The following is a 24695-nucleotide window of genomic DNA, read 5'->3' as shown; positions in this document are numbered from 1 at the left end:
TCAACCGATCCGTTCGGCCGTTGGATCAAACGAATCTGCCGGTCGTTAATTCGGCCGAACACGGTCGTCCATTGGAACCGTTTTTGTCAGTCTAGTTCAGTTGTTGGCTGGTTGCCAGAAAGTGAAGTGGCAAGCTAATTAGTAGGGAAAGTCATTCTTCTGTGTGTGTTTACTCTCAAAGATAATAAAAGAAGATTTATAAAACAGAACAAGTTCAAAAGACAAAAACAGACAAGACTGTGAAACAATTTTGAGGTTAGGATGATGTTGTCTCAGCTCCACTTCGGCTGGATACAGCTGGAAAATCCCATTCAATTCGGATAGAAAACTTGATCGGCCGTGCACGGACGTATGAACCTGTTGCAATGGACGAGCATCTATAGCTTTCTTTGTTGGGGGATCGTTCGGACGAGTTCGGTAGTTTTCGGCCGATGCTAGTTCGGACGAAATCGGTTCCAGTGGACAGCCCACCGTATGCATCTTAAGAACCTGAAACTTCTACATTAGAATTAATTATTGATAGAAATTCGGTATCCTATAATTTCTTTTGTATCCAAAAGATTCGATTTATTAATATGAATGAATCATAATTTACTGAATTTTGACTCACCTAAATTTTATATGTTTTTAAAGGGAATCATAGTGCTAGTAGAAGAAAGGATACAGCAGAAGGCAATCACTGCAATCCTGGAGCACGAAGCAATAGCAGGGTACCCTCATGAGAAGAAGGCCAGAGCACAGTCTGTGGGTGACGCATCACAGAGGTCTATGACGTCACTGGATACGCTACTGCAAGAGCTGACCACGCTCCACAGAACACTTGTGTTCCACGATGTTGATGCCGACATTAGAACTCAAGTCTTCAGACAAGTAAGCTAACTTTCAATTATGAACTTAAGTCTTCAGACAAGTAAGCTACATTTTTAATTCTGAACTCGAGTATTCAGACAAGTAAGCTACCTTTTTAATTCTGAACTCATTCTTAAGACAAGTAAGCTACCTTTTAATTATGAACTCAAGTCTTCAGACAAGTAAGCTACATTTTTAATTATGAACTCAAGTCTTCAGACAAGTAAGCTACCTTTCAATTCTGAACTCAAGTCTTCAGACAAGTAAGCTACATTTTTAATTATGAACTCAAGTCTTCAGACAAGTAAGCTACATTTTTAATTATGAACTCAAGTCTTCAGACAAGTAAGCTACATTTTTAATTATGAACTCAACTCTTCAGACAAGTAAGCTACATTTTTAATTATGAGTTCATGTTTGCATACAAGTAAGCTACATTTTTAATTCTGAACTCAATTCTTCAGACTAGTAAGCTACATTTTCAATTATGAATTCATGTCTGCAGACAAGTAAGCTACATTTTTAATTCTGAACTCAAGTATTCAGACAAGTAAGAAGCTACATTTTTAGTTATGAACTCAAGTATTCAGACAAGTAAGCTACGTTTTTAATTTGTACTAGATGATTAACACTAAGGCTGGGCTTAAACCGGTTATTCAAGACAAGACTAGTCACGTTTAGTCACAATACTTCACATAGTTGCTTATGAAGACATGTCTAATTGCAGTGACTAATCAGTATGAGTTGCGTCATAAGCAACAATGTGAAGTATTGTGACTAAACTTGTCTGATCATGTCTTGTCTTGTCTTGACTAACTGGTGTGTGCCTTACCTTATGATTCGTTCAAATCTGAGCAAATGGCATCCTTCCTTTCTTAGCCTTCAATTTGATCAATGCCTTTTACTGACTTTCTAATGAGATTTAATGACTGTCTAATGAGAATTCCAGTTCTGGGCTTTGCTGTTTCTAGCTCTCAATTACCTTCAATTGCTCAAATTGCATGCATTACGCTGAATATCCACTAATTACAAAACTTACATTCAACTATCGCGACGGCTTAAATTATATATCTAGGACTCTGTCAGGACTCCTAGGGCCGGTTTCCGAGCTCGGTATCTATAAGTTCTGGACTTACAGAGTCCAGGACTGAAATAAGCTCTCGGGTTTAAATCAACTTTCTGAGTCACGGGTTTATGTTCTAAACTCCGGGGTCTATTGAGTTCTCGACTTATTTGAGTCCAGGACTTTAAGGCAGTAAACATGAGGGAAATTCTCAATATTTTGCTGTTGTATTGTTGGCATCAGGCCTATAGCAAAACAGCTGATTGCAGCGGGATTATTCAAATGCTCTCCAAACATTTTTGTGACAATTATTTTGTGAAAATACGTTTCGATTTCTTTGTATTGTGTAGATCTATAAATTCAAGCAAAACCTAACCTTTTGAAATATGAATAAATAATAAGGATTTCATTTTTTGTTATGCTATTATTTATCATTGATTTTGGAATACAAATTTTTGTATGTTTTGAAAAAAAAACTGGAATAATAATTTATTATTGTTATATTATTATGTAGAATATGCCATTGATTAATAATATTCACATTGGGAGATGTGATGATGGCCATTCCAAGGCAATCCTTGTATTATTTTCCTTGAACATTTTTAGGTTATGTCACAGTCGTAAAATGAGGTTAGTTTTTTACGCATATTTCTGATACAATTTTATTCCAAAATGAACTTGCAAACTATAAATTATGAATTTAGATGGACTAATCCAAATAATTTAGGTATTCCATGATATCTATTTGGCTTTTTATCTACTCCAAAACAATAACTGAATTGTGTTTGCTCAGTTAAGTCTAGAACTTGAATTTAAACCCTACCCCAGTCGAGGGTTTAAAATCACGCTGTTTCAAGTCCTGGACTTAACGATTTTTAATAAAACCTTGACTCGGGAAGAGGCGAGAATCTAATTTAAGTCCTGGACTTATAAGACCTTCACTCAGAAAGCGAAATTATAAACTCCAGGGTCTAACATGATCTCTAAACTCCAGAGTCTATTTAAGTGTTAAGTCCTCAACTACGTTAACGCTCTGACTCGGAAAGCCAATTTTCTGACTCCAGAGTTTAAAGCCAGTTAAAGTCTGGAACTTAGCTAAATCCCGAGCTCGGAAACCGGCCCCTAGTGTAAAGTTAATAATCCCTTCCAGTAAACTTGTTTGTGCACCAAATTATGGAGTACACAAAAATGTCATAACATGAAAGAGATCAGGAAAAAGCTCTTCAAAATATCATTCCACTGTCTTTTTTCAATCAAACTGACCATGTTGTAACTTCAGGGTGATTTATTGCGCACTTTAAATCGATCTTATGATAAAATTTAATTCTTGAAAGTTCAACTTATCTTTTGGAAATATTACTGTTGAAAATGTTACTGTTTGAAAAAATTGGGAGAAAATTTTTGAAAGTTTAACTTATCTTTTGGAAATGTTACTGTAAAAAATGTTGATGTTTGAAAAAATTGGGAGAAGAGCAGTTTTGGGTTTTTGCTCTCTCCCAGTCATCGCTATATGATTTGTAATTGTATTAATAAAAAATAGCTAGAAAATAATTGTACAAAAATTGGTGTAAGTTCACGTCCAGTGGCAACATACCTATTATCACATTTTTTGTTGGGATCGATTTAGTATGCTATCTTGAGCACAAAATCACAAAAATTAAACGGCGCTCACTATTGTTTTTAAAATAAACTAAGTTCAAAGTAGCACAATTTTACATGCATTTAACCTATGAGTAGCAGCCATTTTGATTATTGAAATCATCAAATTATGATATTCCTAATCTGAGTTTTCCTAACCCAAACTTTCCTAACATAAAGCTTTTCCTAACCTAAAGCTTTTCCTAACCTACAGCTTTTCCTAACCTTAGCTACTTATAGGTTAAATGCATGTAAAGTTCTGCTACTTTGAACTTAGTTTATTTTAAAAACAATAGTGAGCGTCGTTTAATTTTTGTGATTTTGTGCTCAAAATAACATACTAAATCGATCCCAACCAAAAATTTGATGACAGGTATGTTGGCACTGGACGTGTACTTTAGCCCAAAAATTGCAATGTCCACATGAATTCATACATGTTTTTTTCAGAATGATATCACCGATATTTAATCGAAAACAAAAATTCTATATAAACATTAATGCACCTTTCATGCTGGATGAATGTGTCATGTGTTGGTTTTTATGCTGTATTCTTATGCTTTTCAGTTATTCTACTTCATATGTGCAAGCTGTCTCAATAACCTGCTGCTTCGGAAAGATTTTGTGTCATTGGTCCAAAGGAATGCAGATAAGATATAACATCTCTCACCTTGAGGAATGGGCCAGAGATCAAAAACTCCAGGTACGTTTTTTCACTGCAATTGTTCCACATTCAAACTTTTTGTGCCGGTTGCACAACATCCGGTTTATTATTTATTTTATTATTATTATAATTTTTACAAGAAGCACTGAATGGGAGAGAAAAACTAAGGATACTCCTTGTACTATTTCTCTCCCTAATTTAGATAATTTAAAAGTCCGAAATGAGGTTATGGTTCCACTTTTCTGAAATTTAGTTCTTTTCCACTCAAAAACAACTAAAACTAAGAATTTTGAATTTTGAAGGTTAAGAAACTGGATAGGAAACAAAATATTTCACTCAAATCACTGATAATTGAAACATTTTCACGTAATTTTAAACTTTAACCGAGAGTAATTCCACGAGAACCAATCAGAGAAGCCGTCTTTTCAAGTACGCCTTCTGTGATTGGTTCTGGTGAAATTAATCACGGTTAAAATTTAACCGGCTGTTGTGCAACCGGGCCTTTATGTTATGTGTAGATTATTGAGAGATGAAATGTTAAGGTGAAATGAAAGGGAAATGGAAAGGGAAAGGGTCCCTCTGAAAGGGAAACTATTCAACTTATTCTATCTTTTAGTAAAATAACAATGATTATCCATCCATCTATTATCTTCTATACTATAATAAAGGAAAGAACTGGATTATACACGTATACAGGTGTAAAGTAGTATTGGAAAATTATGTTTGACGCATCATCACGTCTGAACTACTGGACTGATTAACTTGAAATTTTGCATATAGATTCTTGCTTAACCGAGGATGGTTATAAACCTATTTTAAATTCTTCAATATTTGATTACATCAAGTTTTCAGTTTGTCAAGTTTTCAATTATTTGTCATGCTTTCAGTTGTTGTAAGGAAGCAGCAGAACATTTCTCTTGAAAGGGAAATTAGAAGATAGGTATGATTGGGGATCCTTTTCGATTGATAAAAACAGGTTTTCCGTCGCAGCCAAATTTTTTCCGCCATTTTTGAATCCAACTTCTTTTTTTAATTGAAAGGTGGTCATATGTTACATGATTCCGATACAGGATTTCCAGAGAAAAGGTATGGTGAAAACCGCACATCGATATCTCAAACCTTTCAAAATATATTCTCATTCATTTCCTTTATTATAGTAGGCTATAGAAGATGGTAGATAAATGGATGATATATCTATCTATCTATCATCTTATATACTATAATAGAGGAAAGAACTGGCTTAAAGACGTGTAGAGGATAGGGAAATTATGTTTGACGCATCATCACGTCTGAACTACTGGACTGATTTACTTGAAATGCTGCTTATAAATTCTTAATCAACCGAGGATTCTTATAGGCCTATTTTCAATTCTTCTGGATTTCATTACGTCAAGTTTTAAAATAGACCCTTGAGAAGCACGGGTTACCTGCTAGTTGATAATATATATTGAATAATAGCATATAATATTATTATCTTATTATAAAGAATATTGAGAATGTAGTATACCAGAAACCAGATGTTATGCAAAACAGATGACATAAATCAGTTATAATATTTAATAGTTTGTTGATTGGAATTCACTCTATCCTACATGTTTTAATAGAGATTACACACGTTGAGTATCATTCTTCGAGACTTATTTATTTCTAATATTCTACATGGCGCAGTCGGTAAATAAAAATCACAGCAAATGTCAACCATTCGACGGAACAACCGAAGATTGGATATATTGGCACGAAAGGTTCAAGATTTTCCTACGAAATGGAAACATCAAAAACGAAGAAAAAAAACGAGACTTACTACTTGAGAATCTGGGACCGCAACCATTCAAGATAGTTTTCGATTCTATGCATCCGACCCCCATAAACAACATTGGATTTAATGATGCGATAGAAGTCTTAAACAAATACTACACGAAACCACAAGCACCTCTATCCCAGAGAGTTGTTTTTCTCGACGATTCCGGAATGAAGGTGAGACCATAACTCAATTTGAACTAGATTTAAGGTTTCTCGCAGGAAATTGTAATTTTGGTGATAACCTGGATGAACGTTTAAGAGATCAGTTCATATTAGGCATCAACAACGATAGTTGGCAACTTGAGTTATTGAGAATGCATGCATCAACACAAACAACTTTTACAAAAATAGTAGAATCAGCAAAATTGCTAGAAACCGTTAACCTTCAACAGCAAGAAATTAAAAACAGTTCTACAAATTTGAATAGAGTAAAAATTTCTGATAAACATCAGGCAATGGAATCTAACCCTCAAAAGTACAACGAAAAATATGAAAAGAAATCGACTCTAAAATTGAACAAAAATACACATTGTCTCCGTTGTGGAAACCGGCGACATTCTGATGGTGTCATGTGCACTGCAAATAACAAATTTTGTAAAGCTTGCGGAGGTAAGAACCATTTTGCTAGAGCATGTCTAAAAGTAGGGAACGCTACAATTGTAAAAGACAAACAGATAAATCAGGTCCGCGAAAATTTATCAATAGAAGATGACAACCTGTCACTTTCCGATATTGAACATATAAGAACTCTGGAAAAAGGCTGTAAAGTAATGGTGAACGTTAAACTCAACAACAACAACACAGTGAAAATGCTGTATGATCCAGGTGCCGCTTACAGCGTTATTAACGAGAAATTATGGAAAAAAATTGGAAGTCCCATTTTAAAACCAACAAGAAACCTCACGGCATACACAGGGATTGACATTGAAACACTTGGAGAAACACATATAAATGTCAATGCTTTTGGTGACTCCAGGAAATTACCAGTAATTGTTATAAAGAAAGATGACATACCTTTGTTTGGACTTAATTGGGTCCTCAAATTCAATCTACCCTTACCTCCCGGTGCTGAAATATGCTCAGTAAAAAAACGATAAGCTCTCCACAAAAAAAGAACTCAGTTTTGGTAAATAAAATAATCACAGATTTTTCTGATGTTTTCAATCCAAATCTGGGAACAATAAAGAACTGCAAGGTACTTTTCCACATGTCAAAAATGCCATACCAATAGTTGCAAAACCACGTCCAGTTCCGTTTTCCTTAAGAAAAGCAGTAGAAATGGAACTAAACGTTTAGTAGACAGTAATGTACTATCACCTGTAAACACAAGTGAAGAACCTATCACATGGTCCTCACCAATAGTTATTGTGGTGAAACCTACAGGAGCAGTCCGGATATGTGCTGATTTTAAAACCACCATAAACAAGTTTATAAGTCCAGACAACTATCCCCTACCTAGGTTTGAAGAAATCACTTCAAAACTTACAGGAGGGAAAGAATTCACAATTATTGATTTGAAGGATGCATATCTACAATGGAAGTTGATACTTCTGTACAAAAGTATCTCACTATTTCTACTCATAAAGGATTTTTCAGATATTCACGCCTTCTTTTGGGATAAAAATAGCAACAGCAGCTTTTCAGTGTAAAATGGATCAAATCTTGGCTGGCTTGGAAGGCGTTGCATGTCTTTTAGACGATGTAATAATAACAGCTCCCACAAGAGAAGAACACATTAACAGAGTCAGGGAAGTGTTAAAACGTTTTGAAAACAATGGACTTCGAGTACAAACCACAAAATGTAAATGGTTTGAGGAATCAGTAAACTTTGGGACACAGAATAGATCAAACAGGTATACACCCCACAACTGAACACATCAAAGCCGTAGAAGATATGCCATCACCGAAAAATGTCAAAGAACTAAGATCCTTCTTGGGATCAATCAACTACTACAGTAAATTTGTTCCACATTTACAATCACTGTGCGTTCCGTTACACAAATTACTTCAAAAAGGAGCAAATTGGCACTGGGATAAAAATATGAACAAATCGCTACAAAATTGAGACATTTATTAACAACATCAGATACTTTAGCTCATTATGATGAATCAATTCCTCTAATTCTTGCCACAGACGCAAGTGAAGTCGGATTAGGTGCAGCTTTTTTTCACAGATATACTGATGGTACTAAAAGGCCAATTTTGTTCGCATCAAGACGACTTGACAAAGCTGAAAAACAATACAGTGTGATCGAAAAAGAAGCATTAGGTTTAATTTTCGGAGTAACACGTTTTGAACAGTTCCTCTATGGCAGACACTTTGAGATTCGTACTGATCATAAAGCTTTAGTGAAAGTTTTCGGTGAAAATGACTCTATTCCAAAAGTTGTTTCCAACCGTATTGCTAGATGGGCTTTAATTTTGAGCTCATACGACTACTCAATAAATTATCACAGAGGTGCAGATAATGCAACGGCGGATATGCTATCAAGTTTCCTTTGGAAAATGTATTGAAGTCAAAAAACGAAAAGTTAGGGGAAAACAATAGAGCACATCTTTTCCACCTTCGATTTCAAGATATACCATTATCAACAAAGAGCTTACAAGAAACAACAAAACATGACACAACACTTATCTCCGAAGTGGTTGGACAACAGATACAAATGTAAACAAAGAACTACTACCATATTACAATAAACGAGAAGAACTATCATTTGAAAATAGCATACTCCTCTGGTCGGGTCGTTTAGTCATACCCACAAGATTAAGAACAAAAGTACTACAAATTCTTCATGAAGGTCATCCAGGAATTGTAGCAATGAAAGGAAAAACACAATTCCAAGTATGGTGGCCTGGACTGGACAAAGATTTAGAGGAACATGTAAAACACTGCACCGCATGTCAAGAAAACAGAAACAGAGATGTTGAGATGCCACTTTTCTCATGGACTCTTCCAACAGAAGTGTGGTCTAGAATCCACATAGATTTCGCAGGACCATTTTTAGGGAAAATGTGGTTAGTCGTTGTAGATGCTAGATCGAAATGGCTCGAAGTAATACCCATGTCAACAACCACAACAAAATCCACGATCAATATATTACAAGATCTATTTTCTAAATTTGGCTACCCAAGAATAATTGTAAGTGACAACGGTCCTCAACTGACTTCGTATGAATTCCAAAATTTCTGCAAAGAACTGAACATAAAACATGCACGTATCACCCCATATCACCCAAAAAGCAATGGATTGGCGGAGCGTTGTGTACGAACGTTCAAAGAACGTATGGGAATTTCAAAAGGAAGTACTGGCACCTTACAAGAAAAACTAATAAATTTTTATTCGCTCATAGAACATCCCCAAAGAGAGCAACGGGAAAACACCTGCTTTATGATGTTCGGTCGCGAGTTACGCTGCAAAATAGATCTATTACTACCAGATGTTAACGACAGAGTAGACGAAGAGTTAGTTAGACAAGGGAACAGCAAGCCGAGAGTCAACGCAAAGGTGTTCGGAGAGGGCGATGGCGTATGGGTACTAGACAGATCAGGAAAGGCTACAAAAAAGGAAAAATCGTTAAAGTAAATGGACCATACTCATACCTAGTGAATGTTGAGGAAACGATGAAAGATGCCACGCAGATCAACTGCGATATGCAGATTGAACTTAAGAAGAAAGGGGGAAGATGTAGTATACCAGAAACCAGATGTTATGCAAAACAGATGACATAAATCAGTTATAATATTTAATAGTTTGTTGATTGGAATTCACTCTATCCTACATGTTTTAATAGAGATTACACACGTTGAGTATTAATCTCTGAGACTTTTTATTTCTAGTATTCTACAGAGAACTATTTGTAAGATCTTATTCATCAAATCACAGGATTTTTCAAAGCTTATGCAAAAGACAACAACACAAAAAAGGAATACACAGATACTGGTTAGGCGTTAAGCTTCTTCTTCTTCTTTTTCCTCTTCTTCTTCTTCTTCTTTTTCTTCTCCTTTATTTCATTCAGTCACAGAGTACTGCTTAGACCAGTTATAGAATAGACACGCTGGGAAGTCTAGCCTCTGAAGCCAACATCTACTGCCAAATCCACCCATCTTGACGTCACAACAGTGACGTCACGCATCGTATAGAAAACTTTCAGATTGTGTCTATTTCAGATTCATGGTGTTTTTAGGTTATTTCTTGCTACGGGCAAAAACGATATAGGTTAAGTTATATTGTGTTATGTGATATCGGCTTCAAAATTATAATGTGTTTTGAAAAAAATAAGGTACGGTAGCCTACAAAACTAATTTATTGTCATGCTGCAATGAGTTCACTTACATCATAACCAAGGATAATATTACAGTTACAACTTACAATATTTATGTGTATAAATTTCAACTTACGCATGAAAAGATATTCCACTTTTTTCCTAAAAATTTCAGTGCAATTATATGCTGCGCAGGAGATTACCATTTTCATAAATAATAATTAAATAAATAAATAACAATCTGCTATGGAAAACAAGCTATGTTTAACAACAATGTAATTATTATTTCTATAAGATGCGTGACGTCACTGTTGTGATGTCAAGATGGGTGGATTTGGCAGTAGATGTTGGCTTCATCGACTTTCAGTAGGAATATACAATAGGCCGTGTCTATTCTATAACTGGTCTAAGGAGTACTGAACAACCTTTTGTTTCATTTCTCTGCGATTCTTTGAAGTTGATACAGTATCAAGTAGTTTTGTATCATTTTTACTGCCAGCCCCATCTAGCGGAACCATTTACAACTACATTAAGCTTTTTCCTACTCAAATTTCCGTAAGAGCACTTTTAAAAATGCTTATATATCAATTTTTTGTAGATATTTATCGATGTTTACTATCACTAAACCATTTTTGATGTGTTGAGAGCTCACTACAACAATTTCAATGCAATTGGCGTTGCATTTGTTACTTATAACAGACTTTTATTGCGCTGCCTCTCGCCTGAGTTTTGAGTAGTGTTTGTATAGGAACCTGCTTTTCTACTGAGTGCTATTGAAGTAAATACAACAATACATTAACCGCAAATAATTTTTTTGGAGAATCATCGTGATTTAGGGTCCTATTAAAGGTCCTTCGCGGTGATTCCATTAAACACTTTAATGAAGGCTTTCTCTGGTTTTGAATCTACATCTTTTGCTTCCTACAATCTTCAACCATGGACGTCTGTATGTGTTTCAAAATTCAAACACCTGGCGAGGAAGTCTCTTCCCGTATTTCTGTGGACCTCTGCAGACGTCTGTCAGCTGCTGTTTACATGCGTTTGCTAAAGACTTGAATGTGAATTAATACACGTTTTTAACAACCGGCGTGAAGCTGGCCCCAACATATCGATCCCAAATTTTGAAACATATGCCAATATTTAGGGCGTAATTTGGGCTTCCAGAATATCCAAGTTTCAGAATTTGGGCTCAACGGGAAATGGGATTTATAAGAATTTATATATTGGCGGGATAGTTTCACGGTCAGCCGAACCATATCCGCGACCATTACCGATCTTGAAGATGAAGGTGCCATTCGACAGAGAAGATTTTAGGCTTCCATTCCATACCGTTTCCATAATTTGGGCTCAATAATTACGCTGTCGGCGGAGGAAAAACGTTAAAGGCCGGAGGGGGGTGTATTAAACCAGGTCCCTTGCCGCTCCCAGGGAAGGAGTATTCCAGGAGAATGTGATGGAAATCGATGAAACAAGTCTTCAGCTATCATGTGATACCACTTTCATAATTTGGGCTCAACAATTACGTCGTCAGCGGGGGGGGAAGGGTTGTAAATAACCAGGTCCCTTGCCGACTCCAGGGAAGGTGTATAGGAATTTATTATTCATTCAATGAAAAATACAGTTTCTTGACAAATAAATATTATAATCTATCATTTTTAACAAGAATGAACATTTAATATTGCATCAGATATACCACTATCAGCTATCCTTTATAGTAGGCAGTGGCAAAGCAGAAAATCGGCAACCTATATTCTAGAGAAGACGTGACATGGCAGGAATTCGGCAACGCTGTTCTCTTATCTTTCTCCACTAGCATTATAACGAAGACCTCACTTTATCAACTGCTACGGTGCTATGCGAGCCGGGTAGTTTAAACAGCAATGAACCGCGAAAAGCCTCGACTATACATACGTAGGAGGGGGTCCTTCGATTTGAACTGTTTTGTTCTGTGGTGGAGCCGTGGTCTAGTTAGTGGTTTAGACGCTGGATCGTAAACCATTGGCCCGAGTTCGAATCTCAGCAGGGCCAGATATTTTTGACGGTTCACTCCTGTAATTAATTCTCTCCTGACTGTTGACTTATTATTTGCGACGTTGCTATTTTCCTATGGTGTGGTCTTCGCTACGATGGTAGTGAAGAAAGATAGGGAAACAGCGTTGCCGATTCTCTGTGTAAGTAAATAGAGCTTGATAAATTCTCTACATTTTTTGTTCAGTAGAATTTTGTGATATTCCCAACAGTTACCGAGACAATGCAACATAAAAACTGATGATTATCGTAAGTTTATAGAGAATTAAGTTCTCTTTGAAATGATGTATTATTTCACTATTCCAAGTTTTCGTTCGATTGTTATATAGCAGCTTCAATGTAGGGGGGGGGAAATTTTCATTGCTGCAACAATTGATCGTTTGACAATGACATTTGAAGTAGGTGTCTGTGACACAAAAATTTTGCTTTGCAGCTTGATTTGGACTAGTTGGTAGGTAAAAATAGCAAAAGTGCGCATCTTTATCCCCTATGTTGAAGGTGTGGAACCGCTGAGTTGACACTTGTTGAAGCAATGAAAATTTCACCCCCTACATTGAAGCTGCTATAACAATCAAAGGAAAACTTGGAATAGTGAAATAATACATCATTTCAAAGAGAATTTAATTCTCTATAAACTTACGATAATCATCAGTTTTTATGTTGCATTGTTGGAGAGTTTTAAGCCCTGAAAGAGCAAAGCATTGGATAAAAACCTGTTATTTCAACTACTGAACAAAAAGTGTAGAGAATTTATCAAGCTTTATTTTTTAATAGTTGGTAATGTCTGTTGAACGCTTTCTTCTCAAGATATGAGCGTGGAAGCAAATCGCTGAAAAATACAACTTTTAAACTACCCTCATCCCCTTAGCACATGAGTTAGGAATGGGGACTTCTGATACGTTCTCCTCCTAACTAGTCTCAACAAAGCTGCAAAGTCAAACATTTTGTTTAAAACATTCCCTCAAAATTCCGTTGTCAATTGGTCTATTGTTGCAAAAATGGAGATTTCACACTCAACACTAAAGCTGCTGCAAAAGGTGTAGGGAAATTCGTAAAAGTGTGAAATTATAAATAAAATTGAAGATAATTTAATGCTCTATAAGCTCATAATCAACATGAATTTTTTCCATCGATTTTTAAAAGCTATAAGAGCAAAAATAGAAAAAAATTGGTGGCAAACGTGTTTTTTTTTAAAAATGTCACACCTTCAAGAGCGGATATCTCGATAACTAGAGGAGATATAAAAAAGTTATAGAATAAATATTGTAGGAAATTATGTAAGCTTCAATTTGTTATATGACAATCAAGTCCTTAGGATACATAGTTTTTAAGTTTTTTTGCGATAAACAAAAAATGGTACCTTTAAACCACCCCCACACAGGGGTGGGGACTTTTGATATGTTTACCTCCTTACTACCCTCAACAAAACTGTGGGGTCAAAAATTGTCTTCCCAACTTTTCCCTCTACACCCTTTTTTGAGCATTCATTGCCTGGACTAATGTAACTCATTTGTATTGAGTAGCTTCAAAAATTAGTGAAGTTCAGCACATACAAAAAACCAAATAATCAATAAAATCAAACTACCGCGCTACTGTTTCCACTATCACATTGTCTACAAAAGTTGAGGATGTATAAGAGGACGACAAGTTTTTAAAAATAATTTTATTCACCGAATCGTCGGACATCACCTCGACGTTCGGAGTTTAAGGGCCGGTTTCCGAGCTCCGGATCTATAAGTTCTGGACTTACAGAGTCCAGGACTGAAATAAGCTCTCGGGTCTAAATTGACTTTCTGAGTCACGATTTTATCTTCTAAACTCTGGAATCTATCAAGTTCTCGACTTATTTGAGTCCAGGACTTTAACGCATTAAACGTGAGGGAAATTCACAATATTTTGCTGTCGTTTTGTTGGCATTATAGCAAAACGGAAACAGCTGATTACAGCAGGACAATTCAAATGAGCATGCTCTCCAAACTATATTGTAAAAATACCTTCCGATTTCTTTGTTGGCTTATTCAAAGCAAAACCTTTGAAAGGTGAATGAATAAACATTTCATTTTACGTTATGCTATTATTGATCATTGATCCTAACCAGTGATTTTGGAATAAAAATTTCATTAGGCTATTGAGTTTGAAAACGTATTTGTTTTGAAAAAAACTGGAGTAATAAATTATTATTGTTATTATTATTATTAATATGTTGAATATGAAATTGAATAATAACATTCAGATTGGAATATAAATTCCAAGGCAATCCTTGTATTATTTAGCTTGAACATTTTTAGGTTATGTTACAGTCGTAAAATGAGGTTAGTTTCTTACACATATTTCTGATACAATCTTATTCCAAAATGAACTTGCAAACTATAAATTATTAATTTAGATGGACTAATCCAAATAATTTAGGTATTCCATGATATCTATTTGGCTTATTATCTACTCCAAAACAATAACTGAATTGTGTTTGCTCAGTTAAGTCTAGAACTTGAATTTAAACCCTACCCCAGTCGAGGGTTTAAAATCATGCTGTTTTAAGTCCTGGACGATTTTTGATAAATACTTGACTCAGAAAGAGGCGAGAATCTAATTCAAGTCCTGGACTTATAAGCCCTTCACTCAGAAAGCGAAATTATAAACTCCAGGGTCTAACATGATCTTTAAACTCCAGAGTCTATTTAAGTCCTCAACTACGTTAACGCTCTGACTTATAAAGCCAATTTTCTGACTCCAGAGTTTAACGCCAGTTAAAGTCTAGAACTTAGCAAAATCCCGAGCTCGGAAACCGGCCCTAGAGTGAAAACGGGTAAAGCGCGGCGCGTAGGATGCTAATTGATTTTATTGTATAGTTAATGCAAAGTAAGCTTACTAATACTAACAAACCTATAACAGCTATCTACTGTTACTACCAAAGTAACAACAGTTACTACGCTGTCTGCTACCGAAGTAAGTTAGTTGCAAAAAGTAAAGTATCTGTTAGTAAAGGAATACAAGAATACAAAATCTTTATTTGCCATAGAATAGAACAAGTTTACAATGGGCATCGTCAGTTTAACAATATTTTCATTTTTAAAATAATTTAGTCAATTTGTCAACACTCGGTGTTACCAAGTCATATCTATGTCTTGTATTAAATGTATGAACAGTATCATTGAAAGTGAACTGATTTAAATTTTCTTTGACATAAATCAAGTTTTGAAAAATAAAGATACATGCCAAAGTCATTATTTTTAAATTTGTAAAATAAGTTCTACATGATACATAGTTTTTTATATTAAAAATTGTTCTGATAGCTCGTTTTTGCCAAATGAAAGCTTTTTTTGCAGCACTGGAATTAACTCACAGACTTGCACCATAACGTAAATGAACATGGAAAAGGCCAAAATATGTAGTGACTAATAACTCATTATTCACACAGTTTTCTCAAGATAAAATTACTCTTGAAAGCTTTTTACAGAGATTATCAATATGTGTGTCCCAACAAAACGTACTGTCTAAATATATTCCTAAAAGCTTAACAGGTTTCAAATGTGAAGCATCTATATCAACTACAGGTTTCAGTGTGAACGTTATCTTTTCAGTTTTACTTTCATTCACAACTAGAGAGTTAGCCTTATACCAGGTTTTAGCTTGTTCAAGTGAATGTGCCAAACTAGAAAGTACTACTTATTCCATGAAATACTTATTCCATAGCAAACAATGTAATTAATTATTGAATTTTGTGGAGAAATAAATTTGAATTGAACTGAATGTGTCTTTAAAATACTGACTGCACTTTATCCTGTAGTTATTGCAAGTCAATTATGTTATTTCATCTCTTTGTACTTGAAGTGGCACCTGGAATGCCATAATCTAGTATTTGGTTGGTTATTATCTTGTGAATTCCCATGTTTTTTTTTTATCTCCAAGGGCCATATAATATTCACCATCTATCTATATTTAAAGCTAATTTACTATTGAATGAGGTTATGGTCATATCTATTATATTATTTCTCGGGGATTAAACCAACAATTGATTCATCTCGCTTTAAACCGAGGTGGTGAATATGAACCAAGGATGAAGAACTGAATTAATTTTAGCAAGGTTCAGTCTAAATTGATTTGCTTAAAAATCATTATCATTATAACATTATCATAATCATTAAAGTCTTATTTATAATTCTCTAAAAAGAATTAGACCGAGATGAATGCTATTGCAATTTTGTTAGTAAATTTCCAATGTATAACTGAATTTTGTTTTTCATGTATTTGTGAATTATTTATATGAATTTGTCAATAAATTTGATTTGAATTTTTTGATTTATTGAGTCTATTACAAATTACTTTGATTTGTGTTGACTGTGATTTAATGTGATGATTGTATGCACTTTCATAAATCAGATAAATGTAAATTCATATTCTTTGTGTTGACTGTGATTTAATGTGATGATTGTATGCACTTTCATAAATCAGATAAATGTAAATTCATATTCTTTGTGTTGACTGTGATTTAATGTGATGATTGTATGCACTTTCATAAATCAGATAAATGTAAATTCATATTCTAGAACCTCTCAAGTGACAGAACGTTTTTCAAGATAAAATCTGTTTTAATTGATTTTTGTATTTCAGCATTCGAGTTTACACGAGATGCTCACCCCCTTAATTGAAGCATCTCAACTTCTGCAAGCTCGTAAAACTGATGATGATGTAAAAAGCGTCTGTGATATGTGCACCAAAATGTCGGCCAATCAGGTATTTTTCACTTATTTTAAATTAGTTTAGGATGTTAGTTGCGTTATCAAAAGATGAATTGTGATAATATTTACCTGGAATGATTTGTTGTTTATCGATTTCATGTTTTTCTCTGTATCAAAAATACAAATATTATCACAGCTCCCTCTCAGAGAACAAGTATAGCATTTGTGAGGGGTACTTGTTTAAATGAAATTTGATAGTAAATAATATTTATCCTAAATTTCAAGTTGACATTCTTAGATTAGTTTGCGTCTATGATAATATTACGGAGGTGAATTACTTGGGGAGGAGTTATGGATAGACCTATCATTTTAGGCGGGCTCTGAACCATCAGGAAGTGATTTCTATCAATCTATTTTCAAGAATTGAATGTGATAATTTATTCATCATTTACAATCAACTTAAGGACAAAGAAACAGACTACAGCAGTCCAAAACTTCTTTTCATCTAAATTTCATAAAATAAATTGTCCAAATAAAGGTTATGTGCGACTTTTCAATTCTTCATTAACTTCCACATTAAAACAAAACACAAACACTTGAAACAATTAATAATTACTAGTGTTTTGTAGATTGGCATTCAGTAACTATGTTTCTACTTGTTTATAAAAAGAGTGTGCATATGTCTTGAAGTGAACAACTACAAGACATAACCTATTTCGGAATTATGTAATTCAAATTCAAATTCAAATTATTATTCAAAAAAACAAAACAAGTATTACAATCACTTCAATAATCGCCCATATGGACCTCTAGGGTCTGTATTTGGGTCGATGTTACAGTAGGTAGCCAATCATAAAGTAATACAATAATATAAACGTTACTATAGCAAAAATAAAAAAGAAGAGAATACATCGAATCTTACCTGATAAAAAACAGCTTGTTATAAATCAGTAGTTGAATTTATTGATTATAATAATAATGATAATAATAACTCAGTACCAATGATTATAAGAACCATCCACATATTATATAATTTTATCTTTAAACAAAATTAGTAAATTAAAATTCAATAACTCACACACACACACACACACACACAACACACACACACACACACACACACACACACACCACACACACACACACCACACACACACACACACACACACGTACACACACGCGCGCGCGAGGATGAGGATAACAGAAGAGAAGGAGAACTACAGGAGTCACTACGATAGCTGCTAAAGGAGTCACTAAGGTTTAAGAAATTTTTTTTTAAGGAAACTATAATTATAATCTATGAGCAGGTCCAACTGGACAGCCTCATGCATAACGGAACCCAGCGACAGATGATGCAACTGAAAAAGTTTATGATTATGAACTAAGCCTTGATAGAATGTGCGGGGTTTTTTTTTTTTTTATTTTTTTTATTATTTTTTTTATTATTTTTTTTATATTTTTTTCTTTTTTTTATTAGGCTATTATTTTTATTTATTATTTTTTTATTTTAATTGAAATGCTCCCCCATGCATAAAGCCATCCAATTCACACAAGGATACGTCAAACATAAACAGATCGAAGCAGACGCCCGCAATCCCCCTGGCTTAGACCAGATAGCCAATCAGCCAGGGTTCTTTTATATTGTGATACAGAATAACCTAAAGGGTTATTTATTCCTGTAGGGCAATTCCTCAGAATGATATGTATTAGGTAGGAGACGTTCCTGTTACACACTGAGCGAAGGTTCCTGGGCAGTCCTGACTGTAGCCGTAGGGCACTTCTTGTAGCATATTCATGATTTATGATGTTGGTAGAAGTAATATTGTTTTTAAATGCGTACAAAAGAATAGACCTGATATGGAGCTTTCTAATATTAAATACTTTAAGAGAATCATAAACAAGATCAGATGGGTACCTCCTCTCCAGGCCCAACCCAGCTTTTATAATAGCTCTCTGTGTGACTGATAGGCTTTTTAAATGTGTCTCACATACCCCTCCCCAGGCATTTATACCGTAGAGCAGGACTGATTGGACAAATGCGAAATAAACAATTCGTAGTTCTTTGGTGTTGAGGACTCCTTGTAAACGTGAGAATACATATATCATGCTCCTCAACTTCCGTCTAAGGTAGTTCACGTGAGGAAGCCAGCTAAGCTTACTGTCTACAATAATCCCCAAATACTTATACTCTGAGACTGCTTCAATTGTCTGACAACTACATTCCATGTTGGACACATCTCGACAGCAATTGTGCAGTCTAAGCTTCAGATTAGTGGAGGTGCTCTATTCTTTTGCAGGTAAACTGGCATTACTTTAGTTTTAGAGATGTTCATGCTTAGAATATTTCCATCGAACCAATCCTTCAGCTGCAGCACACCTCTGGATGCTGTTTTGAAAACTTCCTGCCAACTTTCACCCTCAAAGTAGACAGCTGTATCGTCCGCAAAGAGCAGCATCTTTCCTACTACATTGGAGTTAATAATGTTGTTGATGTAGATTAAGAATAGCAGGTCCCAATGTGCTGCCCTGAACAACCCCATAATCAATGGGTTTCTGGTCACTACTAATATTTTCTAAATGTACTACTTGTCTGCGATTAGATAAATAGCTTCCAATCCAATTGTTTTCAGTACCAGCTACACCTATCTGTAATAACTTTTGCATTAGGATTCCTCTATCTATGGAGTCAAAAGCTTTAGCTAGATCAACAAACAACAGGAGAATACGTTATTTATTAATGCCATTCCTTAACACAGTTCACTCAAGCGATAGAAACAGTTGGCCGAATTCCGGTCGTCTCTAAATCCAAACTGGCAATCCGAAAGCAATTTGTTTGACTTTATATACTGTACTAATTGGTTCTTGTAGCACTTTTCAATAATTTTTGAGATGACGCTCAGTAGGGAAATAGGACGGTAATTATTCATATCACTTTTATCACCTGACTTATAGATAGGGATCACATTAGCGAGTTTGAGAATTTCAGGAAAGACACCAGATTTAAGCTACAATTAACAATATGACAAAGGGGGTGAGAAACCAGTCAGCATTTTCTTTTATCAAGGTCGGGAAAAGCCATCAAAGCCAGGGGCAGAGCCGCCACGCATGCTTGAGATACATTGCCTGATGTCCTGTTCTGTCACTGGTTTGGAGAGCAAGAAAGTAGTTCCACAGATATCATTAGGTTGAACATAGGTGCTAGTAACATTTGCTTCCTGCTTTATTTTATTAGCTAGGTTTGTTCCAACATTAGCAAAGAATTCATTGAATTCATCCGCCACATCCTTTACGGAGCGAGGATTCCCATTGTTGATTCCTATATCGGATTTTATGAAGTTTTTAATTGGGAATTGGGGTTTCGTACAACTTGCACCTGAGATTTCGTTGACTGCATTCCAGAAGGTTTTAGACTTATTAGTAGAATTTATTATTTTATTTTTGAAGTAGAATTTTTTAGTTAATTTCAATAGCCTGCTAAGTGTGCGTCGATAATCATCATAGTAGCGTCTCAAGTTTAAGTTTAGTGGTTGTTTTTTCAATATTTTGCTTATTTGTTTCTATGAGCAATAGATTTAATAAGAGAATTAGTAATCCAAGCTGCAGCTTCTTACATATCTTTCTTTTATGGACAGTGACTGAAGAGTTTTCTTGTAAAAGTTTTGTAGTTTCAATGAATCTTTCCGTGCATACATTAACATTACTTGATGATGTTACATGCCCAGGACTGTTCTGATAATATTTTAGAAAATTTTATTCTGTCAATTTTTTTGTGAAAAGTATTTTGTGTATCATCACTATTTGTTTTGTTATTTTGCCCAATTTTAATACCTATGGCATAGTGATCTGTGATGTCACATCTTAGGAGAGCCGGGAAAAGAGATTTAGTATCAGGATGACGCACGAATATGTGGTCAATGCAAGAGGGGAAGAGTGTGTCACTCTTGTAGGAATGTCCACACAACAAACGAATCCAGCTTCATAAAGAGTATCGAGATACACACAACTCAAACTATTTGCATTATCTCTAAGAATGTCACAATTGATATCACCTACAACAATTTGAGTAACATCATTTTTGGCTCTCATATATCTATTCTCCAATCCACTAATAAAGTCAGCCAAGTCTGTTCCATGGCAACGGTAAATAGAAAGCAAATCATAATAATAGCCGTTAAGGTAGCATTCCAAATTCAAAAGCGTAACCCCCCAATTACTACTTCATGCAAGTAGCAGTAATTCTAGAGTTTATGTAATTAGGATTCCGTCATTTTTATTGAACTTAGTTTGTGTTCGGTAAACATCATATCCCTCCATCACTATAATACATCACTTCCATCTAGCCATGACTCCGTGAGCACAATAACATCAAATTTGTAATCAAGACCCTCTAAAAGTATCATCAATTCATCAACATTCTTCCTATAGCTTCTTATGTTTAAATGGAAAATACTCAACCCACTCGACTCATTCATTCTGAAATAATTACCAAACATACAACTCACATCAAACGCTCTACAACATACACGCCTATAATCATCTAGATCATTCAGAACATCCATACTCTCCAATTATTCCATGAGCGTCATACGGCTCCTGAATGATTCGTAACAATTTGGTTACAACTTTGAACAGAGTTCAAATATTATTATAAAGTTAACTTAGCCTATATTATAATCAAGTAAATTGTGTAGAAAACAAGGAAAATATACACTCAGACAATAGGGAATATTTGTATAAAATATATTAAGTGGGAATAATCATGGTACCCTCTATCATGGAAAGAAAGTAAAAAACGTCTTTACCATTAGTGATGCACTATGTATTCTACAAATTTCAATTCAATTGGTTCATATTCTAATGAGATGTGGTTTACTCAATACATAAGGGTGATGAAAGGTTGAAACTGTCAATAATAAAAGTCTAAAGTTAAAACGGTTCACCTTCCTTTCCACGTAATAAGATAGGAGGAATAAGTTTTCAAGATAAGAGATGAGTGAATAATAAGATAAAGAATCTATAATAACAAGAGTCTATGTTTCACTCAATTCGAGTCCGAAATGCAACAACTATGACCTAATCATTTTATCGTTATCCTATCTGGTTATCAGTATTATTTAATGAGTAAGTATGGTATGTTAGCTTGAACTTTAACAACGGGATTAGACATGATGATTTGTGCATCTCATCGTTACAGAAGGGTCATTTATAATAGTTAAGTTGTGTTTATTTGTGAAAATTAAATAAATTCGTTGAGGACCTACATGAGCTAAATCCTATATGAATACACAAAACAGTAGCAAATGGTTGAACATGATAAAAAAATAGCTCTTGGAAATGCAATTCATATAAAAAAGAGTTCAAAAGAGAAATAATAATAGTTCCGTATCGCTTTTGTAGTACCTATCGAATTCCACGGTAGAGATAAGAAATAAACTAAATTTTAATCATAATGGTAATTTCATAATAATTGTAACCACACGCGGGTAATTAATTAAAAATAAAAAGTTATCTACCGATATTAGAGACGTATTATCCATATTTTTATACAATCAATACACTTTTCCCACACTATGATTGTTCTATTTGTTGACTTGGGATTGGATCCTTCAAGAGAACAGCTATCACCCGCCCCTGTGCATTCCTATAAAATATGTTGCCGTCACTGGTCCAAACGTTCCTCTTTCCGTGGACACGTGACACTTCCTTATAAACTTCGGCACGCCGTTTAGTCAAGTGTTCCCGTACCACTATTCCTGATCCCTTCAAGAGCGTTTATTGTTAAAAACTGCCCGACGGTCACGGTAACTAACGAACTTAACTACGATTGATCTTGGTGTTTTTAATTGATTATCACCTTCAATTTTACCCAAACGATGTGACCTATAAATACAAATATTATCACAGCTCCCTCTCAGAGAACAAGTATAGTATTTGTGAGGGGTACTTGTTTAAATGAAATTTGATAGTAAATAATATTTATCCTAAATTTCAAGTTGACATTCTTAGATTAGTTTGCGTCTATGATAATATTACCTCATTTGCGGAGGTGAATTACTTGGGGAGGAGTTATGGATAGACCTATCATTTTAGGCGGGCTCTGAACCATCAGGAAGTGATTTTTATCAATCTATTTTCAAGAATTGAATGCGATAATTTATTCATAATTTACAATCAACTTAAGGACAAAGAAACAGACTACAGCAGTTCAAAACTTCTTTTCATCCCAATTTCATAAAATAAATTGTCCAAATAAAGGTTATGTGCGACTTTTCAATTCTTCACTAACTTCCACATTAAAACAAAACACAAACACTTGAAACAATTAATAATGACTAGTGTTTTGTAGATTGGCATTCAGTAACTATGTTTCTACTTGTTTATAAAAAGAGTGTGCATATGTCTTGAAGTGAACAACTACAAGACATAACCTATTTCGGAATATGTGTAACCTTATCTAAATTTGGGAGAGAAATAGCACAAGGTTACCTTATTTTTTCTCTCCCTATCATTTTGTATGAATCAATGAAGAGAATGTGAAGGGTTGTGTGGCGAAGGGTTCATACTCCATCCTTAATAAAGGCAAATATTCAATTCATTGATATTTTCCACTGGGTTTGGACTGCTGATTTGAAAAAAGAATCACCATTCATTAAATACTTTTTGAATTAAACAAATAAACAACAATTTCGTAAATAATTCGTCTTTTTCCTCAATTTCAGATCATAAAGTTGCTGAATCTTTATACACCTGCTGATGAATATGAAGAGAGAGTGCCACAAACGTTTATCCGTAAAGTTCAACAATGTCTGAAAGAACGAGGTGAACCACATGACGGGGTGAGTTAAATCAATCTCTATTGTAATGTCCACGTTTTAATGGCAGTATTTGATTGCCCAGTATTGGGCAAAAGGGCTGGTGGTTTTCTGCGACCCCACTATAAATACTGTTTGTGTACTGATTGTGTTTGTCAAGCGTTTGCTCGATTGAGTAAGTCAATAATTTGCCCAATAAAGTTCATCCAGCATTAGCTCGAATGTGTGTGTGAGAATTTGCTTGACGAGCACAATCGAAAAAATGCTCGACGAACACATTCGAGCTAATGCTTAACAAACAAAATCGAGCACTAGCTCGACGAGCATGATTAAGCAAATGCTTGACGAGCACAATCGAAGAAATGCTCGACAAACACATTCGAGGAAATACTTGACGAGCACAATCGAGGAAATGCTCGACAAAAACATTCGAGCAAGAGCTTGACAAACACAATCGAGCACTAGCTCGATGAGAATGATTGAGCAAGTGCTCGCTAAACACATTCAAGCTAATGCTCGACGACAAAATTCGATCAAATGCTTGACGAGCACAATAAAGAAAATGCTCGATGAACACATTCGAGATAATGCTCGACGATAACTTTCGAGCAAATGCTTCACGAACTTAATCGAGCAAATGCTTGACAAACACAATCGAACATAATGCTCGTCGAACATGATCTAGCAAATACTTGGCAAATACATCCGAGCAAATGCTCGACGAAAACATTCAAGCAAATGCTCAACGAACACATTCGAGATAATGCTCGTCGAAAATATTCAAGCATATACTTCACCGACACAACCTCGATTGTGCTCATCAAGTATTTGCTCGAATGTGTTTGTCGAGCATTTCCTCGATTGTGCTCATCAAGCATTTGCTCGAATGTTTTCGTCGAGCAT

The 24695-nt window shown here is 34.9% G+C and overlaps 1 protein-coding gene across 1 annotated transcript in view; it reads left to right on the top strand.

Moving 5' to 3' along the window:
• Nucleotides 1-24695, top strand: part of LOC111064266 (unconventional myosin-Va) — a 124409-nt gene that overhangs the window by 95633 nt on the left and 4081 nt on the right. Inside the window, 5 exon segments of the mRNA XM_039441412.1 lie at nucleotides 634-870; nucleotides 4115-4168; nucleotides 4170-4250; nucleotides 16913-17035; nucleotides 23700-23816. Coding sequence (XP_039297346.1) covers nucleotides 634-870; nucleotides 4115-4168; nucleotides 4170-4250; nucleotides 16913-17035; nucleotides 23700-23816 — 612 coding nt within the window.

Source organism: Nilaparvata lugens, chromosome X, assembly GCF_014356525.2.
Source record: "Nilaparvata lugens isolate BPH chromosome X, ASM1435652v1, whole genome shotgun sequence".
NCBI classification, from domain to species: Eukaryota; Metazoa; Arthropoda; class Insecta; order Hemiptera; family Delphacidae; genus Nilaparvata; species Nilaparvata lugens.
Note: the sequence above shows the minus strand (reverse complement) of the source record. Positions and strands in the feature narration are given on the sequence as shown.